This window comes from Rosa rugosa, chromosome 5, assembly GCF_958449725.1.
Source record: "Rosa rugosa chromosome 5, drRosRugo1.1, whole genome shotgun sequence".
NCBI classification, from domain to species: domain Eukaryota; kingdom Viridiplantae; phylum Streptophyta; class Magnoliopsida; order Rosales; family Rosaceae; genus Rosa; species Rosa rugosa.
In genome coordinates, this window is record NC_084824.1 from 39097882 (window position 1) to 39104047 (window position 6166).

A 6166-nucleotide genomic window follows, 5' to 3' on the forward strand; every position below is an offset into this window, starting at 1 on the left:
TGTGTTCAGGCACTTCCATAATCTCAAAGAATCTGTCCACCTGAAGCTGCCAATCCAGATAATCTTCTACACCCAAGTTGCCCGAAAAGAATGGAATTTCGGCCTTGACTTTGTAATCCTGGTCAGCTTGTCCCTGTTGTTCATATTGCAAAATTTCTTCTTCAGGCTCAGATTCTGAAGTATTAACAACAATTTCACCACGTGGAGCCCTAACTCGCTGGCCTCCTTCCCCGCCTCTATTCCGATTATTGTTGTTGTTGTTGTTGTTCCTCTCACCCAACAATCCACGAATTTCTCCGATCTGATTATTCAAGGAATTGATGGCAGCGGTAAACGCTGTTGTAAGAGCTTCAATATCTGATTTCGTAACTTCACCCATTGCTACTAAGGCAAATAAAAGAGACAGGGAAGACCTGCTCTGATACCACCTGACGCAGTCGGAATGATCGGATTGATAACCTAGGTTTACCAGCAATAAACCTAACAAAGAATTCTGGAGTCCACCAGAGATAAAAGATCAAAGAGAAAATCTCTATTTTATTGATAAAAGATGAAAGATGCGTTCTGCAGCCACATACGGCTGCTTAAATAAGAGAAATAAAACCCTAGGGCGACTAACATTGAACCCTAAAGCCCATGGGTAAAAACAAAACAAACTAGAAAACCTAAAATATTAAATCCCGAATCGGATAATTAAAACGACATATTTTGGCCTAAATCCGTTAGGGCTCACTAAAGTGAGTCTTGAAGATCTCGTCGTTCCCATTCTGGAAATGTATCATGCGTCTCAAACGGACATTCTGGCCAAAAGTTAGTCAAATCTGATTCAAAATCAAAACCTGACTTTTCGCACGAGAAACCCGAAAAGTCCAAAACCAATTTTTCTTGAATATTCCAGCAGCTAATAACCTCTTTACACGTGAGTTACCTATTTTCCAATAACTTTTCTTGATTCTATGCCGCTTCTTTACTTTTATGGTTTTCTGATTGAGTCGGGTCCATTCTCGTCCTACATCAGAGAGAGGCTCTCCTCTTTTAGTATAGTTTATGGCTGCATCTGGTTCAACACATCTCTGTCACAAAGCCAGTGGTTTTATTCAAAAAAAAGGAAAAGAAAAAAAAAAAGACGAGCTGAAGCACAATATATACAACCTTTACAGATAGAAGAAAAGTAAAATGACAAACAAAAAGGTTGTGAAACCAGAAATCCCAAGGGCTTTTCATGGATAATAAACACCTCCATTTCTATCTTCTAGTGCACATTTTATTTTCGTGAGCTTGGGCACTACATCCTTAATGTTGATTCTTTCCTGAGCCACTTCTTCAGAACATCCCAAACCTATTTCCAGTATTGACAAAATGGTATTTACTGTGGCATTCATGTCTCTAGTTCCATCTTCTATGCTCAATAGGCCAGCATCCACTACTTCGAGAACACTGTCAGGAAGCGAAGCATTTATCCATTGTCTCAAAGTCAGTTCTCCAGCAAACATTTCATCTGTGGGTTTCTTTCTCACAATTATTTCCATCAACATTATCCCAAAACTATAAATATCACCTCTTGCGGACACTACTCCGGCAGAACCGTACTCTGTCGGAAAGTATCAATTATAAAGAAATTACTAATTTACAATATCAATATTCAGTACTCCACGTACCAAAGAAAACATTCAATTGAAAGAGACGAACACATATATGAACACCAGAAACACTTTGTATAAATGTGTATATATTTATAAATCTATAGTTCGAGAACCATGGTCTTAAGTTATGTAATACAACTACTGGTTTATGTACTTATGGGTTATGGCAGAACATTTTATGCATAAACATGATGGAGCTTCACTTTCCCCCTTTTCCTTTTTTCGTGTTTCCTTGTTTTGCGAGCTATTCTCTTAGACAAACGATAGCTAGCTACTTTCTCTTATACTATAAGATAAAGGTAGAAAAGCTACATGCTCTTATGTTAAAAGCTTCAGTAGACTTAAGACTCTATGAGAACTTGATTTGTAGTTTTACTACTGGTACTAGCATGCTAATGAATAAAACATTTTCTTCATCTGTAGAGTAGCATCTTTATAGTCAACACAAAACCAAAAAAAATAAAAATAAAATAATATAATCAGTAGCATTATCAAGACGTAAAGTAATTTAATTGATTCTCTAGATTCTAATCAAAACGGTCATTATAATTCAGGTGATTGTTAATGCATGTAATTATAATCTAGTTAAACCCTGGAACACCTAGTTTTCTAAGCCAGACATGAACAAATGCAAATAACTGAATTTTACCTGGTGCAACGTAGCCGAGTGTGCCGAGAGTTCTAGTCTGTGTTGCATCTTTGTTAATTGCTATAATTTTTGCAAGCCCGAAGTCTCCAACATGTGCAACCATGTCTTCATCGAGAAGGATATTGCTAGGCTTCAAATCACAGTGCACCACACCTTCTGATTGACCATGATGGAGATAGTCCAAAGCCAGTGCAATGTCGATCAACATGCTCACTCTTTGCAGAAGAGTCAAACAATAGTTGTGAGAGTATAGCCACTTCTCAAGGCTGCCATTAGACATGTATTGCAGCACCAAAGCTCTTACCTCATGGTTAGAGCATGTAGTCATGATCTTGACAAGATTTCTGTGCCGAATTCTCCGCCAAACTTTACATTCTGCGTCAAAACTTTTAAAGGCTCCCTCCATTTGCAAATTTAGAACTTTAACAGCAACAATTGTCCCATCTGTTAAAATCCCCTTGTATACCGAGCCAAAACTTCCAACTCCAAGCAAGTTGCTTTCACAGAAGCCATTTGTAGCACGACGGAGTTGATGATATGATATCATTCTATGCTCTGTTGTTGTTAACCCTTGTACTGAACTTGGAATGCCTTCATCTCTTTTTCGACACTTTGTCACCATGTATATGAGAGCTATCAAGATCATTGTTGATGCAATGCCTGGAAGAACATACTTGAGTAAATGATTTGCCATCTTTGACTTCTGAGTTCCAAGAGCCATGCAAGGTGGGACTCCAAACTCCGGTCTCCCACAAAGGCCTCTATTCTCCAAAAATGATAGGGCAGTGAAGTTGATAAAAGCTCCACTAGAAGGAATCTCTCCAGAGAGTTGATTAAAAGAGAAATTTAAGTAGTTCAGATATTTCAGTGTTTCAAGAGACTTTGGAATTGGCCCAGACAGATTATTGTTTGATAGGTCCAAAAACTCCAATCCTTTCAGATCACCCAAAGTTTGCGGAAGAGATCCTATAAACAAGTTGTTTGCTAAGCTCAGAGAGTTTATGCTTGGGAAGGCTCCGACAATGCTTGAAATGTTCCCAGTAACTTGATTGTGAGATAAGTCGACCATCTGAACAGCAACCGACCTTTTCATGCTTGGAGGTAAGTATCCACTGAAAATATTGGATGACAAATTTAAGAACAGAAGATTTTCAAGATTCCATAAATTCACTGGTACTGCAGATGTCAATCTATTGGAACTTAGAAGAAGTCTTTGAATGCGACTGAGATTTGCAATGCAATTTGGGATTGATCCAGAGATTTGATTATTTCCTAGTGATAGATCTCCCAGGTTCCTTAAAAGACAAAGCTCATTAGGAATGAGCCCTTCAATCTTGTTGTTTTCAAGATACAATCTCTGCAACATTTCCAATGCTCCAATTGATGATGGTATTTTCCCACTAATATTGTTGTCACTTAAGGCAAGGAAGGTCAGATTTTTCAACAACTGAATCGTCTTGGGTATAGGGCCCTTAATCTGGCAGGCAGTTGCAAAAAATACCTCGAGGGAATATGAGAAATTTCCAAATGAATCGGGCATGATCCCGTCTAGAGGATTTTTACTCAAAAATAAATGTTTCAGTGAACTGCTATTAAATATAGAAGAAAGGAACCTAAGTTCAAGAACTCCAGGTTCCCCTGACAACTGATTTCCTCCCAAGTTAAGGAATTCGAGGTATTTTGATCTACCAAGGTTCATGGGTATTGGTCCATAAAGTGAGTTGTTGGAAACATCAAGCTCAACAAGCTGGCTTAAATTTGAAAAATAGGATGGTAGATTTCCTGTAATGTGATTGGTATAACAGTATAGGGTATTGAGGTTAGAAATCATAGCTCGAGAAGGAAATTCTCCAGAAAGAGCATTAGTTTGTACTTGTAAAGTATTTAAGGAGGAGATATTGAAAATGGACTCAGGTATTTCACCTGTTAGGCTATTCCGAGCAAAAGAGAGATAATTTAGTTTAGAAAGATGCCCCAAATCACTTGGAATACTTCCCTCTAAATTATTATCTGGAACAGTAAAGAACTGCAAGTTTGACAGGTTACCTATTGTTGGAGGTATAGCACCAGTTAGGTTATTGACACCAAGAAATAGAGTTTTAAGATGTTGTAAACTCCCAATTTCTCCCGGAATACTTCCGACAAAATTATTGTATGACAGAGATAAGATCTCAAGCTCTCTACATTGGCTTATTCCGAAAGTCAGTTGGCCACCGAATTTGTTGCCAGATAGAGAAATGTAATAAGTATTAGGCCAATTACGGCAAAGATCTACAGGAAGACTACCTGACATGTAATTGCCAGATAGGGAAATAAGAGCTAGAGTAGATACGTTGAGTAGAGCAGAAGGGAATGAACCTGTGAGACCATTTTCGTCCAGACTTAATTCTTGTAAGGTTGAAATGTTACCCAGAGACGAAGGAATTTCACCTGTGAGATTGTTTGCACCGAGATATAATTTACGAACCCTGGGAAGGAAACCCAACTCTTTAGGTATGAGACCACTTAATCTGTTTATTGAAAGGGATATGGACTCGAGCTTGTGGCAAAGCTGTAAAGTTGGAGGGATGTTTCCTTCCAACTTGTTACCTTGAAGTACAAGTATCCTCAAGCGATGCAAACGGCTGATTTCATGTGGTATGAACCCCAAGAAGCTGTTATTGCGGAGATCAAGTGAGATTAGGAAGGAGAGATTGCCAACATGAGGGGAAATGGTGCCTTGGAGATTCATATAGGAAAGGTCCAAGGCTGTGACTCTTTGCCTGCGTTTACTGCAAGAGACCCCAAACCAATTACAGAAGCTTGTTTTGGTGATCCAGCTACCACCACCCAAGACAGTATTGGTGGGGTCAAAAGTGATTTGAGATTGAATGGCAAGCAAAGCAGACTGATCAGTGAAGTTGGAAGGTGAAGATATGGCCAACTTAAGGAAGCATGAGTAGTGTAGTAGCGCTACTCCAAAAAGGAAAGTTTGTAGCTTTTCCATGAACATGGTGCGCATATATATATGGATGTAAGCTAAGGACTCTAGTTTCTGATTCGGGTATGAGGGTGTCTCTATTGTCAGCTGTTCCCCTTATATATAGGAAACCATCCATTTCCTGGTTTTGCTTAATTTCATCATGCAGTTGACCTTGGCCGGCAGACAAGTTCATATATAGATGGAGGTATATGTTTATCTTTTGTGAAATGCGTGTCATCTGTCATATCTTTAAATATAGGTATTTCCTTGTTTGGCTTGACTTTTGTAGTTGAACTTGGCCAGCATGCAGATTCGGGGCATTTCTGCAAGTACCTCCCCAATTTTTCTTTTTAAAAATACACTCCTACAAAACAATAAGTTAAATGATGACAAACATGATTTTGAGACACCAAAATTTTCTTACTTGAGAGACACGTTCAAAATGGATACTAGTTCGTCTATCGGTCTTTCCAACTTAATTAAATGACAAGCAAGCAGTAGATAAGTTTTGTTTTGTTTGCCTGGTTGCTTTGGAGGTCAAATACTAGTATGACATAGAGTGGCAGCCATGGTTTTGGAACAGAATGAACCTTCTATTATGTGTACCACTGTAAGGCAGACATAATAGCGTCAACAGCTACCGCAGAGTGCAGTTTTATAAAGTAATTGGTTGTTTTAGTAGTTCAAATATGAATGACACATTAAACAAACCAATTAACCTTAGGAGCCTGTACAAATTTTCTGTTCTCAAGTTAAACGTTTACATAAAACATATATTTGTTTAAGGATAATAGAATTGAGAGAGAATTGTAGAGAGAGATGTGTGTATTATTATTGAGAATAGGAGCCCTATATATAGGGATTACAAAGTACTAGTTCTAATGTTACAAGGAATACCAATCCGTGTAGGAT

The 6166-nt window shown here is 38.3% G+C and overlaps 1 protein-coding gene across 1 annotated transcript; it reads right to left on the bottom strand.

The window, feature by feature from the left end:
- Positions 1-523: 523 nt before the first annotated feature.
- LOC133710521 (receptor kinase-like protein Xa21) lies at positions 524-5324 on the bottom strand. Its single transcript, XM_062136609.1, has 2 exons — positions 2293-5324; positions 524-1591 (listed from the first exon to the last, which is right to left on the bottom strand). Exons 1-2 carry the CDS (start codon positions 5291-5293, stop codon positions 1221-1223), a joined length of 3372 nt encoding a protein of 1123 aa, XP_061992593.1. The 5' UTR covers positions 5294-5324; the 3' UTR covers positions 524-1220.
- Positions 5325-6166: the final 842 nt, after the last annotated feature.